Source organism: Rhea americana, unplaced genomic scaffold (assembly GCF_003343005.1).
Source record: "Rhea americana isolate MKP2758 unplaced genomic scaffold, rheAme1 scaffold_122, whole genome shotgun sequence".
NCBI classification, from domain to species: Eukaryota; Metazoa; Chordata; class Aves; order Rheiformes; family Rheidae; genus Rhea; species Rhea americana.
This window is the reverse complement of record NW_028185284.1, coordinates 377,741-403,493: the sequence shown is the minus strand read 5'-3', so window position 1 is coordinate 403,493 and position 25,753 is coordinate 377,741. Positions and strand designations below refer to the sequence as shown.

General features: G+C 37.4%; 2 protein-coding genes across 5 annotated transcripts in view; one reads left to right on the top strand and one right to left on the bottom strand.

Moving 5' to 3' along the window:
• The window catches only part of MYOF (myoferlin), a 77,324-nt gene extending 70,588 nt beyond the window's left edge, over window positions 1–6,736 (bottom strand). For 2 of the 3 annotated variants that reach the window (XM_085325708.1, XM_085325709.1), the window contains exons 1-3: window positions 6,529–6,733; window positions 1,926–1,981; window positions 950–1,041 (exon numbers count right to left, since the gene is read on the bottom strand). In XM_085325708.1, the coding sequence (XP_085181834.1) occupies window positions 950–1,041; window positions 1,926–1,981; window positions 6,529–6,616 (236 nt within the window). In that variant the 5' untranslated portion in view covers window positions 6,617–6,733. Of the gene's footprint in view, window positions 1–949; window positions 1,042–1,925; window positions 1,982–6,528 lie in introns of all 3 variants that reach the window. The other variant, XM_085325711.1, reaches the window with a different exon arrangement.
• A 1,664-nt stretch (window positions 6,737–8,400) lies between these two features.
• CEP55 (centrosomal protein 55) lies at window positions 8,401–24,928 on the top strand. 2 transcript variants are annotated; one of them, XM_085325713.1, is made up of 9 exons: window positions 8,401–8,630; window positions 8,965–9,157; window positions 10,057–10,341; window positions 13,549–13,614; window positions 16,170–16,311; window positions 18,333–18,649; window positions 20,471–20,542; window positions 22,046–22,171; window positions 23,735–24,928. In XM_085325713.1, the coding sequence occupies exons 2-9, from the start codon at window positions 8,975–8,977 to the stop codon at window positions 23,939–23,941; spliced, it is 1,398 nt and encodes a 465-aa protein (XP_085181839.1). In that variant the 5' UTR covers window positions 8,401–8,630; window positions 8,965–8,974; the 3' UTR covers window positions 23,942–24,928. The 2 variants fall into 2 exon arrangements, with proteins under 2 accessions (XP_085181839.1, XP_085181838.1); XM_085325712.1 differs by lacking the exon at window positions 8,401–8,630 and adding an exon at window positions 8,631–8,671.
• The last annotated feature ends 825 nt before the right edge of the window (window positions 24,929–25,753 follow it).

Genomic DNA, 25,753 nt, shown 5'->3' with positions numbered 1-25,753 from the left:
TCTCACATCAAAGAAGTGCTGTAAGCTGATCTTGGGGGAAGTCACTCTTGTTTTAATGTTCCAGCTTTGCTAGAACTAGGCAGAAAATTCAAGATACAYTGGGCCAGGAAGAGTGCAAGTAGCAACACGACACTTAACAAAGCCCATTATCTAGCACACTCACCTAAAAAAAAATGGGAGCCTGGATTCCATTCCCAAGAATGTTTTTGTATTTTATCCAAATTATTTATCGTGGTGATTAAGGCACTCTCCTAGGAGATGAGCCAAGGACTCGAATCCCTTCAGTGAGGGTGGAGAATTGAACTTAGGCTTAGGCTTCCTCACTTCCTAAACAAGACCTCTAATGAGCGAGGCAAAATATACCTCTTCAGGGATATTTTTAAAGATGACTAAGAGCCTCAGTTGCATTTTTCAGTCCTTTTGTGTTTATCTTAATCATGCTCTGAGAACAGCTATTAAGAGTTCTTCAGAGCTACTTTCTACATACTAATTAGGTATAGTAGCCTTGGGTGCCGCACTGCRCCTTTTTGTGAAGAGATGGCCTATCCTAGATACCTAGGATGGTATACATCTATCCACTTGAGGATCTTAAATATAAGGAAGCACCAACTGAATTAAGGCAGCTGTAATTTTCAACAAATAATCATAGGTGTACGGATCTAAATTTTATCCAAATTCTGCCTCACGTCCCCAAATCCTTCCTTGCAYTTAGCTTCAGATAAAATTGTCTAAGATTTTGTATAGAGAAAGCTGACACTTTCTTTCAAAGTAACAATCAAACATGTGAGGTATGGGAAGCACACTGCCTTATATTACAGGCTACATGTAGTGTTTTATCACAAACCATCTAGCCCCATCAATCATTTCTCTCCACTAACAATCAGTCCCATTTTCCCATTGAATTCTGTACTGAAAGTTAAGTGTTTAATACTAGAGAAAAAGAACATACTTGTTTTGTCCAATTGTTTCAAAATCCTTTACAATAATCGTCAGGGAAGATGAATTATCCAGAGCAATTCCTTTCAAGTCAAATTCAAGAATCTGAACAAAGAAACGGAGCAACAACAAGCCATGATTACAAATTGAATGTAAATAATTAACAGAAGTAGCATGTAATGAAATTATTCAGCAAAAATTTTGCTTTTACTGAGAGACAGACCAGACTAGCTTACATTTGCAAAAGCACAATGAACAATCTTGGAACATGCTCATAAAACATTCTTGATTTGGCATTTAGTAGTGGCAATAACAAAAAAAGACTGAAGATGTTTAATACTGATCCATTACTACACTTGTAGTTGCACTTCCTCTTAACATGAGTATTTCATTTTCATTCATAAGATCTAATACTATTCCTATTGCAATATTGGTCAAAAGTCAGCTGCTCTTGAATTCAGTCACATATTTTGTAGGTTTTGTTTCTTTGTATAAATAGTTATAAAACATAACAACAATCTTTAGTTTTCATTTCTAGTTGTGAAGAAGAGTACTAAGAAAACTCTTTCTCTTAGAAAAACATTACTGAGGATGCAAATTATGACCACATCTACCAACCATTCACAAGGAACTTCAATACATTATTCATCCTGATGTGATGAGTTCTATTCTTAGTATATAATAAAGGATYCAATTACGTTTCCATAAATGTGCCTCTACAACACTTGAGTATCATTTGGTCCAAAATGAGTGGAGAAAAAAAAGCCACAAACGAAACAGATATCCATCTACTTTTACTTGAAATGTTACATAATGAATTGTGATACATAGCACAAGATGAATCCACTCAAGTTTTTTTCATGCATTTACAGACACCTTCACTATCACCAACTATTGTTTCCAATAGTCACAACTGCAGCAATTGACTTACCATTTTTTTAAAAAAGTATTTTGTACTATAAAAGATCAAGAGTTGACAAAAAAATTACCTCATTCCAAACAGGATTGAGTTCACTGTCAATTTTCTTTGTTTTCTTTTTCTCATCTGCAAACACAAATAAAGTGTGATAATCTGCTTTTAGTAAAGCTTTACAAAAAAAAAAGGAAAGAAAATCATTTCTCTTTTCAAAAGAAAACTGAACTTTAAACCAAATATTCAAATTCTTTTGTCTCGTCCACCAGTTGCAGATTTTGCAGTCAAAACTTCCTTTGGCCAATTTTAGTAGTTTTTGAGGCATTTTATTCTGTTTTGTTTAAGAATACCTATATGCATCCCCAAAAAGCAAATTAATTTTTAGTTACCTCAAACCTTTTATGGCCTTTTACTGCATCTTCAGTACCAATGAAAAAGAACAGACTAAAAGGCTCAGAGACACCAAAYCCAACAGTAACATCAGAGTGATGAACTTCAGTAGTGAAGAAAATTCATTCTGTATTATTCATATCTGGGTTACCAAATATTTGCATATTTCATATCTAAAATAACATCACTTAGGAATATAAGAATTAATGATTAAATATCAGTATTTTCTGTTTTAAATGAGCAAGTATTAGCAGGACAAAAATATGCACAGAAAAAGAAATGTAGCCTTTCTCAAAAAAGTGGTTTCAAGAGATCATATATGAAGATGTATCACTTCACTGACTTTTACCRTAGCCTACAAATTACAGATCTTCCACCATTCATGATACGGTCAACAAATCATGGACAGGGTAAATTACACATGCTGTGGCATTTCAATCCAAGTTCCTTCTCCTGAAAGGAATAAACACAACTTAAGAGAGTAGTAACAACTTCAGTGTTGCAAAGGGCCTCTGCAGGCTCCCATCACCTACATGTATCCTCAAAGTGAAACGGAATTCCAGAGTTACAACAGGTTTAAAGTAACATCTGATGACTTTATTTTTAATGTTTAATTGAACCATACATAAACCATAAACACCTCCAACAGAAAAAGTGTCTTGACACAACACTTAGCAGCACAGAACAACACTGGCAAACAAGCAAGTCTCTAAAYAAATATCATATATCAGTAACAAAGTATGAGTAGATTTAAGTAAGATCAGTAAGCTAACTGCTGATATATTACATGGACAGTCAGTACCAGAAGGCTRGGGGTTCAGGCACATTCCTTGCATTTAAGAAATACAATAAAGGTAAGAGCACTTTTATTATTTCCAAGTTATGATTATACTTTGCCAGAAAAACTTTGTAGAGGTCCATGAAGCAACAGTAAAGATATGCCACATGGGCAAGTCAGTACACACACTATTTAAGCAGAACACTGTGGTGGCTCTTTCTATTGGACGAAYTGGATGAATGGTATGTACTGAAGGAAAGGAAAAAAAACAGCCCATACTGCAGATTGCGAGAACTGAGTCACACTTCTGTAACAGCAATTGTCTACAATTTATACAGGATATTGACTCACAGCATACCACAGAGGAAAGAACATTCATAACCTACCATGCTGCAGACTCACATTTTGCAGAAGAACGAATCACCATGCTAGTAAGATAAGTTCAACTTCATGTATCATAATAAGAGACAAAGCATTTCTGAATGTGAATTTSCTCAAGTATCTGGGGTTTGACACTGTTACTCCATGTCCTCCTACAAATAGGAGCTAAGAATCAYAGAAAACTATGTTCTCAGTGCTAGTGGAAAGTAGGAACAGTTGCAGCTGTTTATAAAGGTCATAGTGAATCACAGACTTGAGCCTGCAGGAACTGATGGATAAAGGGTCTATGACCCCTGCCTAAGCTCAACTAACTCTGTAACATAGGAAAGACACRGCTTAAACAGAGGCCAAGACAATTCCTGACAAGTAGTAAGATTTTCCACTCTAGACTATRTTTTCCTAAAAACAAAAGAGTAAGATTTACAATTCCATTATAATAGGCATATTCTAGACAATGGTAAGAAAAATCATTCTGTGTTAGGCATTTGTGCAAAAGTTGGATGAAAAACACTGGGAAGTGAGCATTATCGCCTAGAATAACTAACTGAGATTTAAAGGGGTATCACATTCCAGTTCACTAAATGGCCACAGAACACCTCTTAATGAAGAATTAAGATCACAGAGTGGTGGCAAATGCAGGTTGGAGCTAACAGGTAGACCTCTGAAAACCAGGAAATGAAAGCTAGGATAATTTAAAACTTTGGAAAAAATAAAATACRAATTTAGTAAACAAATACTCTCCAAAAATTTTGTATTCCACACACAGGAAGATGAGTTAACATTGTTACATACCACTACAGGCCTGCTGGAAAATCATTATATTAAGCACAAACGGAAAAAAAAAAGTGTTAATCAGCGTGGCCTAACCAAACTGAATGACATTTCACATCAGTTTTTAGTGCATAAAATCAAATGACACAGCCAAAGGGAATGATCAAAGCACTAAGCAACTTAGTATTGACAGCAAATATCAGCAGTGATAGCAACTTTTACATCCAAAGACAAGAATCTTACAGATTTTTTTCCAGTTTGGTATATCTGACATGCCAAAAGAATTCTACTGACTTAACCATTACCACTTAGTGCTTTTCCAGCAAATGGTAACATTATTTCTTATTAATTTGACTACTAATTTGTCTCACATAAAGTGATGAAAAACTCAAAATCCTGCAGTAACAGTTCCTAGCTCCAGACAGCAAAAATAGTTTACTATGGAGGCGTAGTTCTCTTTGAACAATGAAGTGTTTTTAAAGGAAATAAAAGTAAAGTTCCAGCCCATAGGACTGATAATAAAAGTATAAAAAGTCAAACACTTGCACACACACACAMAAAAATCTATTATAAACAAAATATCACAATGGAAACTGTTGTGCATTTCCTCATAGTATGTACTTAACATACATTACTATATTAATTGTACTAACTGTAGTTAGTCTCTAAGTTATATAAATACCGATGAACTCTGTTCTGTAAACAGATAAAACGGTACTAACTCGTTATTAATATATAAAGTGTTGGCAGGGTCATTTATACACTAATATATGTAGGATCATGGTCTTTTTTCTCTCACAGTATGGCTGTAAATGTCTAATCCTGAGAGATATTGAGTATTTCAATTGAGGTCTTAAATTACTGAACCTGTCATCAGCAAAACCCACGTAAGTTAAAGTTTAAAAAAAGCTAATGAAGAAAACACTGTTCAATGAAACGTGAACTTCCGTACCAGTTTTCTGTCAAGTGAGTGGAGTCCTGTACTGTAGGATTTCTCCAAAAATACACTGTAGTGCAAGAATATAAGTATGTACTGCAGGGCTAGGGCCAAAGCCCTGCAAATGCCTGTTTATTCTGAATTTTCCCCAGCCTGTGAAATGGATTTAAGTCTTATCAATGTAAAAAAAAAAAAAATAAAAAGTCTAAGTTCAACATATGTCAGATATGATCTCTAATTCCTCGCACTTGCAGCCAGGCACTCCAACTACAAACTAAATCAGAGCTCCTCAATAGTTGTCAAGAGTCTGACATTTTCTGGACACATTAAACCACTCTGTCCAGAAAGCAAAAAATCTAAGCCATTGTATGTAGTATAACCATGGGGGCGGGTAGAGGGGAAGTGGCAGGTATAATGGGATACTAAGTGTTCTACTAGAAAACTGTCATAATCATGAAATTGTATTTAAAACAATGGTTAAGCACTTTTGCGAACACCAACAGTCCTAGTTATAATACATAACAGATAAATATGAATTCAGTCCTTTAAAGTCTGTTGCATGATTTGTGTGTTAGGACAACTGCAGGACACAGAAACAAATCCAGCCATGTAAAAGCAAAAAATCCGTAAATTTACTAGGTAACTGACTTGCATTATAGCATGCAATATGAACAAAAGAGAGGGAGGAATTAAATTAACTCTGAAATGTACCAGAAAAGAGCTAAGATTTGAAAAGACAGTATACTGAATCAGTGAAGATTCAACAGAAGTGAAGTCATAAACCAACTCCAGCCCTCAGCAAAATGTCATGATTTCAGATTTGATTTCTGGAAGTGACAAGTCCTTGCAATGGTCTTCCTTATCTTGGAAATACAACTTCCATTTCTGCCTACGCTTTTAGAAATTACATTCCCAGGAATTAACATAACTAATTGTCACAGTTCAGTTTAATGGATTACATGATCCAAAATTTCTTGGAGGTTTCTGCAGCTTAAAGACAAATCAGTATGTGAAATTAAGTCCCTTTAGTCCATCCAAGAGAGGAATAATGACAACAAAAATCAAGTAAAGAACATAGAGCAGAAAAAAAGTTAATCTTTAATACCAAAATGAAAAGTGGATTTAACTATGCAGCTTGGTTTGGGCTTTTAAAGTAAATGGCTAATCCTTTGCAGAAGCTTACAAAATGTGGTTCTTGCAATAGAAGCACTGCTGTCCTGAAAAGAAAGTTTTCCCTACCAACACCCTCCATATAGTTCAAACTTCATCCAGGTAACTCCTGCCTTTCTTATAAAAGTCTCTTCCAACATTACATCAAATCTAACTTTATGAAAACACTATTATAAATTTTCAAATACTTACATACAACACTATCCCAAAGAAAATCTCCTTACTGAGTACATTTATGACAGTTTTCCTTACCTTTAAAAATAACAGAAACAATAGGATCTGGTTTCCCAAACTTGGTTTTAGGGATATTGGTAGCAGATTCCACAATCACCCGAAGCATTGTTTCCAGTCTTGACTAAACATCTGTTGTTACCAAAGAAATTCAAGGAAGTCTTAAGTTTCAGACTCTAACTTCTGGACTGAAACGCTAGCAGGAAGAGGAGGCAGGGAATAGCTGGTTTATAGTAAAGAAGGATTATGGGTGGATCTATGACGGACTAACTATTGAAGGCTATGTTTTTTTTAAAAAAAAAAGGCTCTGACTAGCAAAATCCAGTAACAGAAATGGCACAGTGCAAAAACTGATGCAGGATTTTTTTTTGTTGCTTTTATTCTTAATCTGTATTATATGGCTCTCATTAGTAACCACAGCAAGAGAAGTATAAACATAAGCAGTATAATTTAAGCGTAATCCCAGCAGTCAAGATGCATCACAGTCGTCAGTTAGTATTAAACTTACTGATATCTCATACTTTTTTCTTCTCCATTTTTAGAACTTCATTGTCTGTAAATGTTTTTAGCCTGCCTCCGTGTGTCTTCAATCAAGAAATACCTACGATCTTCAAACTGGTTTAAGTGCTCCACCTTCAGTTGTAATCAGGAATAGCCACGCATTAAACAGCAAATACAGCATGTTAAATGCAGAAACTAGTATTTAGTGCATCTCTCGAGAATGAATGATTTATATATGCAAAAATAAAAATGTAAAAAAGTTAAGCAAATATGTGCAAATAATGAAGAGATAAGACCTTGTGCATTGCTTACAGGCCTATAAGTATTTCCTCTAACTAACAAATACCAGGATTAAAATATACTAAAATAAAACATGGAACTTACGTGGTAAGMGTACAAAGAGTGAGTTCTTATGTGTTAACTATCCCATCTTCAGCTTTACAGCAGTGTTTCCAAACCTGCGATCTATAGACTAGATGCAAAACACCAGGTGGTGCATACTGCTACTATAAAATATTTTTTAAGTAGAAGTGAAAGGGGAGAGCAACAAGATGGAGCAAAATGAGTCATACACATTCAAAGTTCAGTCTAATTTGTTTGGTTACACACAAAAACTACTGAACTAACGGTGCTCTGCATGACCCTGGCTTACTACATTTTAAGACAAAATGGGTCAGGCTTCTTTAAAATTATTCTATTTTATGTAGTTAGGGAAGAGGACTACAGAGGAAGAAAAGGCAACCCAAAGCTGAACCACAGAAGGAGCTAGGAAGACAACGCAGAGGCCCTTACACAGAGAAGACCCAGAAGACCTGGCCGACATCCTTCCTCCCTCGTCCCTGTCCTGGACCAGTCTTCAGCCGTTGTAACTCCCAGGGCCACCAGTGCCACAAGCAGAGCTGGCAGCCTCAGCCKCCCGGCAGCTCCGCGCCGAAAGACCGACCGAGCGCGAGCCTCGTGCGAAGCGACGCGAAGCACCRCCCAGGAAGTGACTCGAGGCGGCGCTCACCTGCCGCCACCCCTCGCTTTGCAACCGCCATTTGACGCCTAAATGGCAACCCCCTTCGAGGGGAAAGATGCTTACGGCCTCGTAAACGGCAAACGAGCCCTGTGCCACCCCTCAGAAACGCCTCAACTGTCTGCACAGGGCCAAGAAAGCACCTCCGCCACGCCGCGGGAGGCGGGCGAGAGCCACCCTCGCCTCGCCTCGCCTCGCCTCGCCTCGGCCGCTCGCGAGCACGTGCCGCGGCCGGGCGAGGCGGGGGGAGCCAGAAGGAAAGACCCAGCCTATTGGCTAGGCAGGGTCGGCGGCCAATGGCCGCGGCGCGCGCCCGACCACGCCAGCCAATGGGGCGCCTCCTCTCAGCGGAGAACGCAGCGGCGCCCCGCCGGCCGTTAACGGCAGCCCAACGGCCAACAGTCCCCCCGCCGACTCCCCTCTCCTTCTCGCTCATCCCCCCTTTCGTCGTCGCCGCAGAAGGAGAAAGCGCAAAAGCCTGCTTTGCCCCTCACCCCGCGCCTTTTTCGACCCAGCGGAGACACTGTAGCCGTCGCCGTGACGGTGACGTGAGGGGCGGAAGTGACGACGCTCGCGCCGCGGGATTCAAACTCCCGGAAGCAGGGTAGGGCCGGGTGCGAGCGGCGCCGCTACCGCTGCCGCCGGGTAGGGCCCTTCGGCGGGAGCCTCCGGGCTTCGGCCGCCCCGGGGCCGCGCGAGCCGAGCCCCCTGCGGCTGCTTCCCCTCTCAGCAGCCCTCGGAGAGGGCCGCCCCGCGGCCGGCCGCTGTTTCAGCCGGCGCTGCCGCCGCCCCAGGGGAGCCGCGGGGCCCGGCGGGCCCTCAGCAGGGGCCGGGTGGCCTGCGCTACCCGTGTCGTATCGGAGCGGCGTGAGGAGATAGGTTCTGCTTGGCCGAGGGAAGGTGCTGCTATTCACTAATTCTCGTGTTTGCTTCCACAGATGCTTAAAGATGAATTCGAAGGGTACTAAAGATATAATTATTGGCAAATGGGGTTTGAAGTCTGGTAGCTCCAGACCTGAGAATGAGCTTGAGAAGTATAAGAAGGAGAATGCAGCCCTCAAAAAATCAATGGAAGAAATTGTGAAAGGAAAAGGCAAAATGACAGATCCAGAAAGAAAGAGACTCCTAGAGGTGAGATGAATATCTGTACTTTCAAACTAACTTTTGTTATATGTTTTGATTGTGCATGGATAGTATACTTGAGTATGTAAAACTTCATAAACAAGATGTCAGTCTCTATTAACATTTGGCTTACTTTGATGTAACTACTGTTTTAGTTTAGCATTTCTGTCCTTTGGTATTTTTCCATGATGATTGAACTAATAAAGTTAAAGTCATTTGGCAAGGTTATTAAACAGAACAGTAGAAGGGCAGAGGCCACAATTAGTCCATTCAGGCCTTTCTGCCGTTCCAGCTGCATCAGGTCCTAGAGACTTACTGTGAGTGCTTCCTGCAGAGAACACTGTGCATGCAAGTGACTAAGAATAGTCAGAGTATTTGCTTGACCTACATTTTCAAGCTCCTGCTCAACTATAGGTAAATAAAACTGCAATCAGTTCACCACATTATCATTCCACTTCCACCAGAGAGCACAAATGAAGCCGTTGCAATTTCCATTCAAGTAGTAGTAGTCCATTTGAGGTAAACCTGAGCTTACAGAGAAAGTTCAAGACTTAGTATGTGACACTGTCAAGCTACCTAGAGGGACTGGGAATCTTTAAATGGACTCTTTCAAAAGACATGATTAAATGAAGCCTAGGCACATCAATATTTCTAGACTATTTCTTTTGACACTGAGTGTTGTGATACAGCTATGCTGCAGTGTTGCTTTAGGTGTGTTAGCCCAAGTACTAGCTGTGATTAGACAGCTCCTGTAGTTTCAGCTAAGCTATTTAGTGTCTTTACTGTGTCTGGTGGAGTTTGCTGCTTGCTCAAAGTATTTTTTTTCAAACTGTTGCAAACTTTCTAATGCCTTGGCTATATAGACTGACATTTATTCCTTTGTGTCACTTTTTGGGGGTTTCATTTAGAAAATACTTTCACTTGAAACAGAAAAAGAAAAAAACAGCCACATCCTTGGAGAGAAGGACAAAGAAATCCAAAACCTGAAAGACAAGCTCAAGTCCAAAAACAAAAGCAGTGAAGTACCCTCATTACTTACTCAACTAGAGGAAAAAACAAAGGAAGCAGAAAGAAGAGAACAGTTAGTTAATTCTTTGTCAGAAGAAATGGACCGGTTAAAATGCAACTTAGCTACTGTTACTTCAAAATGTTCAGAGCTTGAAAACAGAGCCAGTACTTTTCYGGCATCCCAGGTAAGTACTGAACAGATGTCATAATTATTTGTTAGACTTGATGTTTGGAATCACCAAATACCAAAATCAATTGCAAAACAGCATGCATTGTAAATCTTCCTTCGTGTTTGTTGCATGCTGAAACATTCTTCTCTGAAGAAAGGTGGTATCAAGTTTGACCATTGCCAAGTGAAGAATGTGTAGAGGACGCAATCAGCTCCTTCCAGAGGCAACATGCTTGGGGAGGAGAAATCTCTGGTAGTGTCYCAGAAGGTCCCTTTTTCAAGTTCACATGGAAGCAGTATGACTAGTGGTGCTACATGTAAGGATCCACTGTGGCTGAAGCAGCTGTCACGCCTTTATTTTTGGATCTGTATATTCAGGGAATTAATGAAGGGAAACTTAGCTACTCTGCTTCAGCCACAAGAACGTCTTTGTCCTCCCTCCTCTTCTGAATCCTTGTTTATTGCTCAATCAATTTTTAAAGCTAGTTGCCTATACTTTACATGACAACTCACATAGTAAATGCTTCAATATGTCAGAAGGTAGGGCATGAACAATGAGTTAACTTCTCTCGTCTAAAATGGTTAATAATTATGGTGCTGGGTGCTTGGCTGCTTTTATCTGCCCTAGGAAGAATGGCTGCGAGAGCTGGGCCTAGTTAGCCTGGGGAAGAGAAGGCTGAGGGGGGATCTTATCAATGTGTCTAAGTACCTGAAGGGAGGGTGTCAAAGGGACGGGGCCAAACTCTTTTCAGTTGTCCCATGTGACAGGACAAGAGGCAACGGGCAGAAATTGAAGCACAGGAAGTTCTGCCTGAACGTGAGGGGGAATTTCTTCATTGTGGGAGTGATGGAGCCCTGGCACAGGTTGCCCAGAGAGGTTGTGGAGTCTCCTCTGGAGATCTTCAAGGCCCACCTGTATGCAACCCTGTCTAACATGCTCTAGGTGACCCTGCTGGGGGGGCGGTTGGACTAGATGATCTTGAGAGGTCACTTCCAGTGTTACTGATTCTATGATTCTATAAATGGATTTAGTTTTCTACAGTGTTTTTTCACCCCAGCCTGTCCTAATGCTCAATGAAAAAATGCAGTAGTACCTCAGCAAGCTGCATGTGGAAAACGGTGCAATAAACGGTGGTGCCTATTAAATCTGCTTTTCCAGCTGTTAATCCATAGGTGGTGCTATTTCCTATGCTACACAATAAAGTCGAGTAATTTCTAGAAATTCTGCTTGTGCCACATCCTTATGAAAGAAAGTAATCTTAATCTACTAATTTTCAATGACTTTACACTTTTGTATCATTTTGAACAATGTGATGTCTTGCAGAATAGTACCATTTTAATGTGTAATCTCCAGTATTAAAAAGTTCTGAAGTTTGTTAGAGAATTTAAAGCTTTAGGTTCATTCAACAGATTTTATGCCATTTTTGTCAATGGACTCACCATTCTATTAACTACTATAGAAATCTGTCTTCTAAACCACAGTAGCAGTATCAGAAGTGCATCTCTGAATAGTCTCAAATGAAATGAAAAACTTTGGTTTGCTAGAAAATATGCTCAAGTTGTTCTTTGTTTCCTAGACTTCCCTTATTACATCTAGCGTAGTAAGCTGCAGAAGGTGCTAAGTTAAACTTTAGTGGCAATAGCATAATGTTCTGATTCTGCAAAAAAGTTTAGCAGCATACCAGGATGCTAGGTTGTAAATAAGTAGAACAACCAAGGCAAAGATTCCTCCTGTAGTCTAAATTCTCACGACCTGAAACCTTTTGTTATGTGTATTAACTCCTTATCACTGTCTCCACTGAGTTAAACTGAGCAGTCTGCTACTTAAAGGAAGCATATCCTTCAATCTTAAGTGCTAACTGTTAAGATTAAAGGAACAATGTAATTATACCTTACTCATTAGACATGGCATCTTCTTTGGTAACATTAGAAACAGGGCTCCTTCCCTGTTTTTAGAGTAGCTTACTTGCTGTCATAGTTATGAACTAAAAGAAACCCTATGAAAGCAATGGATGCCAAAAATACTGGATTGTTATACTTTGGATTCTGATTGCTAAAATATTTTTTTAGTCTAAAATCAACCTTTTTTCCCTAAATTTTGACAAATTTTTTCAATGAAGGACAATAAAATTTGACTTTGACTGAAGGTCTTGGAAAGCTTGAAAACAAGTCAAGCAGTGCTTCCTGAAACTGCTAGGTGGCATAGGAGCATGCATCCTCTGGATTGGAAACAACAGTTGTATGATATAATCCTGCTAGAATTTTAATGGTGCCGTATTTTAATATTTATGGAAATTGGAACCTGATCAATCATAGTGTCTCTAAATCCTATTTTTATTAGATAGCGCTGAAGTTTAAAAGTTTCATTCAAAATTTCCTATATTCTCAGCTGTTAAACTTGCTCTAAATCATGTTCCAAAGATCACAGGAAAAATTTTCAGTAATATGGCTTGAAATTGGGTAGCAGTTCATATTTTTCTCTCTTTAAAGTTCTTTCTAACTTCTTTCTACACAAGTTCAGAAAACTTTCTACTATGACTAGTGTGCAGTGAAATTTCATGTCTGATTATGAAGAAAGTGTAACTATTCTTTAGTTTTAGCTGAGTCTAAAAAAACCTCTGAAAGCCGTACTTTAAATGTGAGAGTTTTACTGCGGATTGTGTCTCAAAAAAAAAAACAGTTGTCTTTATGGTTCCAGATAGGCTTGCATACTTTCTGAAATGTTTACAATGCTCTAGTTATCACGGTGAAATTGTCAAGGTCAACAGCTCCTATAGTGTAGGTCAAACTCATATACTGAAGATAAGAAAACAGAGCAAACAAACAAACATTTACTACTAATTTTCATATGTAAATAAAATGCTAGATATCTTAATTTTCAGAAGCCCTCCTGCAGCCTTCAAGACTTGCAAAACAGCAGTTCAGCAGAACATGTGATATTCTTCTAAAATGTTTTGAGTTGCAGGATAAATTAAATTTAAATCTGATGCACTGTATTTTCCAGGAGGTTTTCTTTTATGTATACAAGTGGTTTTCTACGTAACTTAGATCCTTTTTAAAACGAAGTATAAAGATTTCTAAATACAAAAATCACATGTATAAGTCCATATTTGCTGTATTTTAAATATTATTATGCTGACTACTTATGTGAGATTAATAATTATAGGACTAGTTTTCAACCATCTATTTTAAAGAACATTAATGGGTTGTTCTTTGTCTTCAGGAAACTGTAATGGACAGCACTGGATCACCAACTAATCTTAATGAAGTTGAAAAACAGCTGAAAGATGTAAGTTTTATGTATAACATTCCAAGTATACATGATCCTGTAACAAGATGCATAAAAACATAAATTATCACCGTGTATATTTTTGGCTATAGTGGGACCTCAGAGCATGCATTTCCTTCTAAAAGTATCATACCTATAATTATTAGGTAAGAAGGTAATCATTAAATAAGAACAGGTTGGGGTGGGTAGGAGTGTGTGTGTGTGTGTGTGTGGGGGGGGGACAACACAAAAAACCCCAGCAAAAACTGACAAGGTGTTCCAGCATTCTCGAAAAGATTCCTTCTTGCAATGTTTGAACAGTGTGCTTGCTGATGGAAYAGAAGCGGTACTTTAAACTACTTCTTCTTCTTCTTTTTTTTTTTTTTTTTTTTGCGTCTATGCTAAATGCTATCTCTTGTTCAAAGGTGGATAGAGAGAAGTTAAAGGAAAAATATGGAAACCATTAACAGGGAGAAAATACTGTAGTTCTAGTTTTGTGTTTTCTGCAGAAGTAAAAAACTATTCCTACTACAGTTCTATGTGGTCTTGGTTTGTTTTATACTAATATCTACAATTTTTAGGTAATACATTTATTTTCTTGCCAGTGGAATAGGATTAGTGTTTCAAAAGATATATATAATCTCATGACAAAAACAAACAACCCAAACTGCATAGCATGAATTTCTGTACCTGAGGGTGTTTTTTATACTACCTTTTAGATAATTAAGCTTCTGATGAGCAATTTAAGCAACTGTTCCTATAGATGATCATGCAGATTCTCATTCTGATTTTTAAATTACTGGGTTTTTGTAACCAAAACAAATTTTTGCTGTTTAAGTCTAGCTAACTTGCATGTCAGCTGAAGTACATGCCATAATTACTCTTTCCTTTGGTGGTAAGACAAAACTGAATTATGTGATTAAATAACTGAATCCTGAGCAGTAAGGGATGTACTTGGAAACATTTCCACTTCCACCCTGAAGCTTTAACAGTGTTTCAAACAGAAGATAACTTTGTACTTTTGTATAAAGTGTTTCTCTGTGCAAATGAAATGTTTACCATCAAGTTTTGCATGTGCACACACATGCATGCACACTTACTTCCTCTTCTACATCACATTTATTGTTATATAAGCTACAAATAATAAACCGGTAAGTGGATATTCTGGACTCTGAGGCACTAAATACAGAAGTAGATATAAAGGTTTTATTAATATTATTGCAGGAAGCTGAGATAGTGGTTACTGTCTTAATGAACCATAGCATTGGAACAGAAAACTGAATATACAATTCATTTGCCACAAAACTATTTCGAGTTTAGTTGCAGTGGGGTGACCTTTAGTTTGTTCATAGAATCACAGAATCAGTAAGGTTGGAAGGGACCTCTGGAGATCATCTGGTCCAACCCCCTGCTCAGCAGGGTCACCTAGACCATGTTAGAGAGGGTTGCGTCCAGGCAGGCCTTGAAGATCTCCAGAGAAGGAGACTCCACAACCTCTCTGGGCAACCTGTGCCAGGGCTCCGTCACTCTCACAGGGAAGAAATTCCCCCTCACGTTCAGGCGGAACTTCCTGTGCTTCARTTTCTGCCCATTGCCTCTTATCCTGTCCCATAGGACAACTGAAGAGTTTGGCCCTGTCCCTTGTTATCAGTTTCTCTTGCACACCCAGAAGTCAAGTACATTTCGAAAGCAGAATCTCCTGCAGAGGAGGCAAATTCTGTTAAGGGAATAATCAGGTAATGCTGTCTTTATTACTGAAATGGATCTAGAAGGTCTTGGCAGACACCAAGCTGGACATGAGCCAGCAGTGTCCCCTGGCAGCAAAGAAGGCCAATTGCTTTCTGGCCAGTTTTAACAGCAGAATAGCCAGCAGATTAATGGAAGTGATTATTCCCCCCTGCTCAACACTTGTTAGACCACATCTAGAATACTGTGTCCAGTTTCAGGCCCCCAAATACAAGAAAGATGAATAAATTAGAGCCGTGTTCAGTGGTGAACCAACAAGGTGGTTGAGGCTGGAGCAGTTCTGTAAGGAGAGATTAAGGAAACTGAGCTTCTTCAATCTGAAGAACAGATGGCTCTGGGGGCACCTAACAGTAGACTTCCTGGGAAAAGCCCTGAGTAACCTAGTCTGTCCTAACTGCAGAACCTGCCTTGGACAGTGTAACATTGGACTAGAGATCTCCTGTAGTTCTTTCTAACTTGAATTAATCTGCGATCCAAACAGATGTAAAATCCACGTCCTCAAACTTAAAAACAAAATCAAAAGTTTAAGTTTACAAACTTTAAATTGTACAAGTAAGTTTTAGCTTATTCCATTTTCAAGATTGTTATTTTACATTTGAGAAAATAAAAGGTTAATTCTTTATAACCTCTGGCATGAGTCAAGGAAGCCTTTTGTTTTTTTAAGTAGCTTTCCCATTTCAATAAGTCACCTGAACAGTATTGGTTTCTATACAGTTATACTGGCACAATTTATTTTTAAGAAATAAGACTAATACTTTTAGAACATGATTAATTACGAGAATTTGGGGTGCTTTTTTGTTTTGTTCTTTTTCCTGTTCATCTGTATGAAGGCTCTTGAGAAAAATCAGCAGTGGCTACTGTATGACCAGCAACGTGAAGCATATGTTAGGGGCCTGCTAGGAAGGATCTTTGAACTTGAACAGAAGTCGGAAGTAGTTAACCAACAGCGTGCAACAGAATCCAGTGCAGAAGGTACTGATTTTTTTTTCCCCCACAAGCGACTAACACCATAATTATCTAGAGAACAAATTTTATGAAAACAAATTATAGCACAAAATTAGGAATTTATTCTGTCAATGTTTTGGTTCCTTAATGGTAAAATTTCTTTGGATAGGTAAAATTTCTTTGCTTTTGATTATCTAGCTGCATTACTTAATCCACGGATTTTTTTTTTTTTGTTATTATCTCCGTCATTACACATGGTTTTTAAAAGCCTTGACACTCCGTTGGCAATCTTTCTGTTTGCACAAAGTGTTGAGGCAAATGTAATTATACCTCCCATCCTTCAAAGTACACCATCAGCCTACGTGAAAGAAGCATTAGGGGTTTATTGGCTAGGTGGGGATCAGGTTTTACAGATTTTTTTAAAAAAATAAATATTATAAAAATGATTAAGGGCTGAGACATCATTTACTCTTCTGAACACCCCTTACCTGGCATGAAATACTGTGATAGGTTTGGCATCTATCCAAAACAGTGTTCCACAATATGGATCCGGTCATGTCTAGCTCACCTCCATCCTATGAGATTTCTTATTAGTGACGGAGCACCCCTTCGCTACTGTGCATTCAATTGGTTTGAGTAGTGTTTGACTAGTACATGGAATAAAATTAGTATCTCGTTAAACAGAAGTCCCAGAAGGAGTTGGTTTGCTTTCATCATTATCAAATGAATAATTTCATATATGCCATAACTGATCTGCATGATAAGTTTGCTAAACAGAACTAGAATAATCTAAAGTTTTAAGTAAGAGTATGCTCACAGGTGTACTTACCACTAAGCAGTTGATGTGCAATAGCTTGATTTTATTTATTTATTTATTTACTGCTTGCATTGTTATGGAAAATGGCAAAATATCAATCTTATTTTGCTGCTGTTTATAAATCTGTGAACATCATTTTATGGGGAGGCAGACTGAAGTAGCTCACCAGAAAAAGTGCTTCAGAATTACTGGAGTCTAAGCTTAGTCATCAGAGCAGCCAGGAGACTAGGGGTAAGGGGATGAGAAAGTTCTTCTCTTTAAGCAGCTAGACAGGAGTAGAGATCCAAGATTCTAAGAATCCAGTTACATAAATTGAAAGCAGGTATGGCATAGCTTTCCAAGAAGAACTTGCAAAATACAGGAGTATTGCTAATAAAACATTTAGATCATTTAAAAAGTCACATTTATACAAGAAACTTTCCGTAGTGAATTATCTTTTATAGAACACAAGGAAAGCCTTCAAGAGAAGAAAGTATCAATGTCAAGATCTTTACAATGCCAATAAGCAGCACAGCCTATGTAAGATCGCATTCCTTGTTCCATATTAGATATATTTTTAGTTACTGCTATTTGTAGACTCCCTGATTTTATTCTAGTTAGTTAAACTTTTCTTGGGTAACAAGCAAGCCAAGAAACACCCTTTTTTGATTAAAGCACATATCCCAGTCTCCTTTATTTGCAATTTAGAATTAATGTTTGTATACAATTTGAAGAAGAGCCCGTAAAAGGCAAAAAAATGGTCTGGCTTTGGTCAACCCATCAGCCCTCCAGATTGTCTACAGGGAGGGAGGGAATTTTGCTAGACCCTTGTCTAAGGAGTTGAAATCTGGAATTGAGAATTTGTGGTTTTGGACTCCATTTCCATATGTCAATACAATGTACAAGGCTATATAAGAACTGTGTGTGGGATTGTAGAGCCCATGTAGTCAAAGCAGATGATGTAGCATTGTCGTAAGTGTTAGCGAAGGAAATGGCTGTAGCACAGAATGCTATAGGGAAATGGAATTAATATTTTTCTGCAGCTGTCTGGGGAAGAATTAGGTATACTAAGTACTGAAAGCTGTTTTAAGTCAAGCTTGGTGCCAATCTGATTTGTTTTAGAGCCCAGAACATGGAGTCTCTACTGATGCACTTTAAAATGCTATCAGAAGATCTCACTCTCTGTTTTAAAATGTGATTTTTTTTTCTAATTTTTTTCATGCTACTGTTTCAATATTTCTGGCTCGTGAAGGTTCTCTACAAGAAGAAAAGCAAAAATATTATGACCAGCTGTTATCAACCGCTAAAAGTGATCTTGAGACTGAAAGACACACTATAACCCAGCTGAAATCTGAACTTAATGAATTAAAAAAGAAGTATGAAGAAACACAACAAGAAATAATGAGTTTAAATGCCTTACTGCAGTCACAGCAGGTTGTTGAAATGAAGACTCTAGAAAATGAAAATAAAATCAAGGGTGATAAACTGCAGAGGCTGAAACAAGAAAATGAAATTTTTAAAGGACAGCTCAGAGAAGAAAAGAAAAAGTCTGATGATCTTTTATCTCAGGTAAGTGGAAGCACTTGGAAATTTAAGATCACTAGCAAAGAATCAGAGAACTAAAAGTCATATTTTATCAGAATAGACCCTCGTTCTCTTGCTCCAGTAAATGTCTGCTTTATATATACATCTAGACTTGCCCTTTTTGTATTTAAAATTTAATTCTTTCTTCAATATATTACTTTAGCTCAAAATCCAAAGTTTTACAAATTTTCCTTGTTAAACACATACCAGCTCAGTTATTTCCCTAGTCTTGCAGGGCACAAGAACAAGCAGAGAGAAGTGAGACTGATTCTAATCTGGTTCAATCRTCAAGGTTATTAGTAAATGAGAACAAGAAAGTACAGAATTCAAGTCCATAGAATCCATTTTTGTTATGTAGTCCTAACAATGATTTGCATGTTTAGAAGTAATACTTTTTTTTTTCCTTGCAATACGCTAAAGGATCATTAACTGCAGAATATCACAGGATTCTGCTATCAGCTCATTGCTACAAATAAACATGGGCCATATAGTTTCATGTTTACTGGATAAGCAGGCTTATCCCTGGGTACTGTTCCCAACTAACCACTGTATTGTGGCCACTCAGCAGTTTTTCATTCAGATGAATTCCAGCATCTGATTCTCTGTATCATGCTGCAGCTGTTGTAGAAATCGCTGAGTTCTGTAAATCAGAAAGCATAACAACATGCATTTTTGGAAAGCTGTTGTGCTTGGTTTATGCTGTGGCAAAAGTAGTTCTATTGTCATCGCGGGTGAGCTCCCCCACCCCCCACCGGGATCAAACTGTTTGCAGGGCTTGTCTGATTCCCAAGAGTAACTTGATGATTTTAGGTAAATAATTCTGTTGTTCATATATGAAATTCTTAATTCTATCTTCTGTTTGTAGCTCAATCACTTTCAATCGCTTTGGCTGATCTGAGAGGAGACATGCGTATACTTAATGTTTGGGGCTTTTTTTAATATATATTTATTGTCTACCTCTTGCTTTACATACTCATGAGCACTATGCCATTTCCCCTACATGGARGGTTACAAGTGGTCTTTTCATCAGAATCTTCCTGTCGGCACAGTCATGCTGACAAAGATCCTCTTGCGGCCTGTTCTTTCGAACATAAACTCACGACCATGTTATCTGCTGGAGAGAAACTGGAAAGTTTTTGAAAGACTAGTCCTTGAGGCATCCAGCTAAGATAAACTTGCTACTTGGAAAAGTTTGTGATCAATAATATCAAGCAGTGTTGATTGATACTTAGCTTTCTAAACTTAGCTTAACTTTCTAAACAAAGGCTGGTTCTCACTGGTTGGTAATGACTGATTAAAAGCTGGCAGGTTTTGCAACTGAACAACAGCGTTCACTATAAAGATTGATATGTTCTGATAACCAAGGATGTTTTTGTGCGTGCACATATTTAATCCATTTTAGCATAACATTTTCTGATTCTTAATCTTGTTCATTTCTATTTTTTTTAAAAAAAAAGTAGCATTGCTTCCCCTCGCACCCAGTAGCCAAGTTTTAATAGAGTAAGCATAAGTTTTGATGTGTATATTTTTGTCTTAAAACATCCTGGTAATTGCCTAGGAAAGTTTAGTTTGTTCTTTGAACTGTGACATCATCTTGTTTTCCTCCCCCCTCACATAGTAGTAATGTTCCTCTGAGAAAGTAGAGGTATTGCGCTGAATTTGGATACTATGTAAGAGGCACATGTTTTATACTGGCACTGCAATGTAAGTTTAGTTCCATCCCTCTTCTATTAGATTTAATATTTGTTAAGCTTATTAACTATTAACTAAGTTCTTTTTTTCAAAGGTGTTTTTTCTACCTTGTAGGTACAACTTCTTCGTAAATCATTGCTTAAGCAGCAGGAGGAACACAGTAGGATAGCTTTGTTGGAACAACAGGTACACAATTATATGGTTAGATGCTGAGCTGACAACTCAAGGATCTGATATTTAATACTTATTATATGCACAAAAAAGGCTGTCTAGGCTATAACTTTTCCAATTTAAGAATGAATAGTGTATTTAGTAAAGTAATATTATACAGTAATATTCAACTCTGGATGATCTCTTGATGCTTCTAAAAATTTTGATATATTTGTCAGAAAAATCTGTAACATTTAACAGATCAGAGATTGTAACTAAAGGAGATGATATTAACTACACAATCACCTTTTCAAATAAATAGTCTCAGAACAAGGGAGAGAAAGCACCCTAAAACCAAAAAACTAATTGAAAAGATTACACAAATAATTGCGTAGTCATCTTTTACGTCTTCTTTTTTACAGATATATTCCTACAGACCTAATAACTCTTTTTTTTAAAAAAAACCCAGCTATTTCACAATTTTTTTTTCTAAACTTGGGTATTCAGTGTTGCGTATAGTTTCTTTCCAAGTTTTCTTGCTATGAGAAGGACCCTGTAATAGAAACTAGCATTTTTAGTATGAACTTGCATTATGTGCTTATCTGTAAAATGTTTACTTTAGATTGCTAAGATTTTGAAATCTTCCAATTCATTAACAATATAGCACTTTAAGGTAAGGCACTGTCCTTTATGTTAGAATGGTGTGGAGTTAAAACAGTAATTCTAAGCCACAGTTTAAAGCCAATAGTTTAAAAGAAATACACTCAATAATGGCGTTGGGTATTCCCCCCCCCCCCTTTTTTAAACATCTGAAATCATAGTCCACTGAAAATATCAGTGGAAGCTCTACCACCTAATACAGTTTGGCAGAACTTTGATGCCTRGATTGATGATTTCAGAACTGTGAAGTGATAGTTTACACTTGCTTATTAAGTACTYTTGGAAGCTATTTCATTCTAGAAGAATAATGCCAGTTTTCAAATATATTTGAAAAGTATATAATTTAAAATCAGATTAAGTAGAATTTCTTGCTAGGAACCTTACATAAATGTAGCTGTCTCCTCAATGTCTATGCTAACGTTAAAAAGAAACCTTTGTTATATAAATGCTGCTCACCATTGCAAAGTTCTTGTTTTTTTAGCTTACTATTACTTATCCGTGTACTTATGATAAGCTTTTGTATAGATCTCCTCAGTGCTTGTTCATGATGCTTTTTCTCAATGTCCCACTACTGTAACTTTGTATTGTATAAATTTTAAATCCATGGATAAACGTCAAGTAATCTGATACTATATCTGCTTGAAATACCCCATTAGGAAAATCTTCATCATTATAAATACAGTTTGAAGGTATGTATGAATCTCATTGAATGARGTGAAAGTAACAAGCAAGGTTTTTTGTTGTTGTTGTTTGCTTTTTAAAGTATGATTAGAGAGTAAAATTTGCTTTAAATATATAAAATCGAAACTTTTTTGTCTTAATTCTTAGTAATTCTGACATGAAGTCTTTTATTTTCACTTTTGGGGGGTGGGGTGCCAGATCCAGATGTGTACCACAGACTTTGAGAATGAAAAGCTTGATCGCCAGAACTTGCAGCATCAGTTGAACAAAGTTCTTAAGGAGCTGCGCAAGGCCAGGGAGCAAATAACCCGTCTGGAACCTTTGGTAGGTACTGAATAACTTGCATGTGAATATAGTCAGGGATTTTACATAAATGAACATCTTTGCAGTGTGGGATCTTAGTTTGAATAAAATGAGATTTCTATTACTATCAACAAAAATTCACTCTTAGTCCTTATATCCTCTTATATGTGGCCCCAAGGTGCAGAGCACTCTGTTAGCTAGCTAGGTTTTTATCTACAACACATAAAAAGTAGTGCTGCAGAAGAAGACCCCAGAAGAGTCAGGTCCATGAGCGAGGAACATAATTCTATTTTCTGTCACAACATATATTTAGTTTTGTCTGTGGCACAATGACAAAGCTGCAGTGTGCTTCTACTTACTTACTGCTAGCAATCCTTCCTTAAATGTAGAAGTTGAATCACTTTCCCTCACTCACCCCATCTARTGTAACGTAGATCACTAAAACCTAAGCTTCTTATTTCCAAAAAGTTCTGTCCCTCTGTTACTGTGGAAAGAGCATCCATTGTATTGTGAGGACTATACCATAGTCTATTTGCTACATATCATATAAGAATGCTACCTAGATTTGACCCTCTAGATTCAGCAGAGAAATTTGTAGGGGAGTATTAAGTATTAAGCAAGGCACTGATCCATTCTGCCCAATTGTATCCAGGATTGGCTGGATCCAGACTAAGGTCTTGAGTTGAAGGATTTTGGCTGTTAAAGCCTCTGGAACTCTAAAATAAGGCATCCTGTGAGATTAAGTGATAGCTGATAGGATTGTCAACTGCAGTTCTGGACTAACTTAAATGAGATGCATTCAGAACAGAAGTCAGATGTCTGTATCCTTCATTAGATCAGGTCTGGAGCTGTTGAGCTTATTACCAAGAGGGTAAATGCAACAGCTCCTAACAAGTTGCAGATGAGAATTCTTCTGCAACTCTGCCAAAACTGTTCTCCTCCTTAGTTGTATCCAAGTTGGGGAAGTATTTTCTTAGTTGAATGAAGAGCTGCAGTATCTCAGGATTCATCTACTCCCTTCTTCATGTGTTCTTACCCTTGTGAGAGTCTTACTKGCTAGAGCTGCAATTGCTGCTGCTGCCAGTTGAGGCCACTGGAAAACCTGCTGGCTGCCAAAAGCAACACCAGCTGAGCAGAAGTTTGTCTAGGCAGAGCAGGGAAGTTGAACTGAGGAGTTCCTGTGTGCTAAGAAGCAGGTGAATATTCTTATTTTGAAATAGTTTCTCTCTCCTTCATGGACCACTGAATGAGAATGCATTTCCTGCCACAACACAGAATGCTGCCATAATGTAACTGATGCACTTTGTCATATTTATGTCTAGTCATATGTTGTGGGGAAACTTGCTTTGAATAGTCTACAGAAAACGCTATCTGCAATCTAGTTTGTATATGGTTTTGGAACTACATAACAGGCCCATATGCCCTCTTATTAATGTGTGAAGCATAATTACATTTAGCCATCTTTAAAATTCTTTCTTTAATTCCATAACACACACAGAGGTGTGCCATCAAATCTTCTTTCCTACAGCTACTAGATCAGGACGTGCATGCCCTAATTGCATACAAAAACTTCTCCTTTTCCAGAAACTCCAGGAATTTGGACGTATGGAACAACAGGAAGGTTTGCAAGCAGCATTTGAAGAGAAGATGACAATATATGACAGAAGTCCTTCTCTGAAATGTTCAAATCTCCTTGATGAAAGTTTTCTGGAGTGTCCCAGATGTAAAATGCAGTATCCAACAAGCCAGCACAGAGAATTACTAGCACATATTGACTTTTGTACAGCCTGAACTCCAAATGACTTACCATATTTGCTTTTTAAACATTGCCAATATGCTGTTTTACACAGGGGAAAGGTCCTTTTTAATTTTTTTTTTCTTTTTCACGGTTACATAAAGGACTACTAGTTTTATAATTCTCTTTAACAAAAACATAATAACTTATTTGGCCTCATATTTACTTGACATTTCTGTGAAAAATGTCTGCTGCATTTTTGGTTGCAGATGGAAGTATTTTTAGAATTAGGAATATCTTCAAAAAAACTACTGACTCTTTTTTCTTTCTTTTTTTTTTTCTTTGCACTATTAAATGAGACCATTAAAAACATACCTATTGTGTCAGGTTTTATTTCACTACTTGGCATATCCAGCTCTACTTAGTCAACTAAGTCTGAGAATTGTATTTGTACCTTAATCGACAATGACAGCTACAAAAGGGTTTTGGCCTTAATAGAATTGGTCTCTTTACAACCTATCTCCAACAGACTAGGCTATTTATATGCATCTCCACACAGTATCACTATATAAAAATATATATATATATATAGTCTGTGTGTGTGTATCCACAGTGTTACCATATACATATATAGGTACATATGTAAAATATGTATATATGTGCTATATACATGTATAATGTATCATCAACCCGATGCATTAAAGCTAGGGTAGTAGTGGAAATGTCTTTACTACTTGCAATTGGTGATTTCAACATTGATTTTTATTTTTATTATTATTATTATTATTTTATTTTAGTTACTTGTTCTCCTGAACAAGGGTGCCTTAAAGCAGGTATGAAAATGCTCACCAGTTTATAAGCGCTGGAAAAACTGCGGTTTAGCTAATATGTGTCTAATGAAAAAATGTTTACATTTCAGACACCATCAGGGACCATTTTGGAAGTTTGAATATGTTTTTATGCTGAAGTAAACTCTTCTTGCACTTCTGTATTTTACTAGTTAAAGTTGGTGAACTTTAATAAATTGCTGTAGTGAATCTGAAGCGTTGTGGTATTTTGGTGTTACTATAGAAAAAAAATTAGCAATAAACTCTTGCAATACTTTAGCAACTGGCAAAACTTCCCGTGAGAACTCCTCTATTTGCAATCACAGCATTGTTTTCCTTTAGCATGTCCTGTAAACCTGGGTCTATTACTAGCATTTTGCTTTTTGCATGCATAGTGAAGTCCAACAAGCAGTTCCTTTYGAAGACTCCAAAGTCTTTCTTTCTCTGGTATACTTATTCTGATGCTGATGAGGATCAGGATCAGCTTTTTTCCATCACACTTTCCTTTACATCTCCCTTTATATCTCCCTCTGTCAGCCCCATAATGTTCACCTTAACTCTTAAATATGAGGATGTCTTCCAAGTTGTTTCCAATTACTTTAATAATACTGAGTGATATTGTTATCCATAAATACAGACCTCCTAAGCCATAAAGATAATAGCTTTTGGTATTTTATGTTGAGTCCATAGTCTAATAAAATGAAATATCTTCACTGAATCTGTTATTTACACTGTATCAGCTACTTTTCAGTTTTAGTGTGTCCCAGAGTCATCTTCATATTTCACTAACCCAAATTGCAGCAGCAGGTTTTGTGATCTAAGATGAACTAATGAGTATAATGGAAATTATGCTTCCAAAACTTATGGTTTTGCCATAAGGGTAACGTTCTTTATTTCATGTCTGTCTTTCTAACAACTTCTTAAATTCAGGACAATAACTATGTTTTTCATTCCAGTGTAATAAGTAATTTCTATTTAAACTATTTTTGGAAGTTATAGTTGTCTTTTAACCTCACACTAATCAGCTACCATTCTATTCCC